Raw genomic sequence first — 311 nt, 5'->3', positions numbered from 1 at the left:
GCAGCTATCAGTAAACCTATTACAAGATAGGAAAAGCGAACAGCAGGGAGGGCCGAGCAGCGCCGCGCCAGCCAGGCACAGCACGCGAGCGCCACTCAGCTCCCGGGGCCGGCGAGAGCCCAAGGACGGGTTAGCGAAGGACTTGTCGGGGACTTACTTGCGAATCTCGGGTCGGTGGAGGACGTGCCGTACCACGAGGCCGACGCGGGGGCGGCGTAGTGCGAGAGGTCGGTGTTGCAGTACTGGTAGGTGGAGTGGGTCCCGAACTGGGCCATGTGGGCCATCGGGCTCACGCCGTACGGGTTCTGCAT

General features: G+C 64.6%; 1 protein-coding gene across 1 annotated transcript in view; it reads right to left on the bottom strand.

The window, feature by feature from the left end:
• The window catches only part of LOC119590467 (homeobox protein Nkx-2.4-like), a 53,973-nt gene extending 53,662 nt beyond the window's left edge, over window positions 1-311 (bottom strand). The window contains exon 1 of the mRNA XM_037939125.1: window positions 158-311. Coding sequence (XP_037795053.1) covers window positions 158-311 — 154 coding nt within the window. The remainder of the gene's footprint in view (window positions 1-157) is intronic.

Source organism: Penaeus monodon, chromosome 27, assembly GCF_015228065.2.
Source record: "Penaeus monodon isolate SGIC_2016 chromosome 27, NSTDA_Pmon_1, whole genome shotgun sequence".
Taxonomy (NCBI): domain Eukaryota; kingdom Metazoa; phylum Arthropoda; class Malacostraca; order Decapoda; family Penaeidae; genus Penaeus; species Penaeus monodon.
Note: the sequence above shows the minus strand (reverse complement) of the source record. Positions and strands in the feature narration are given on the sequence as shown.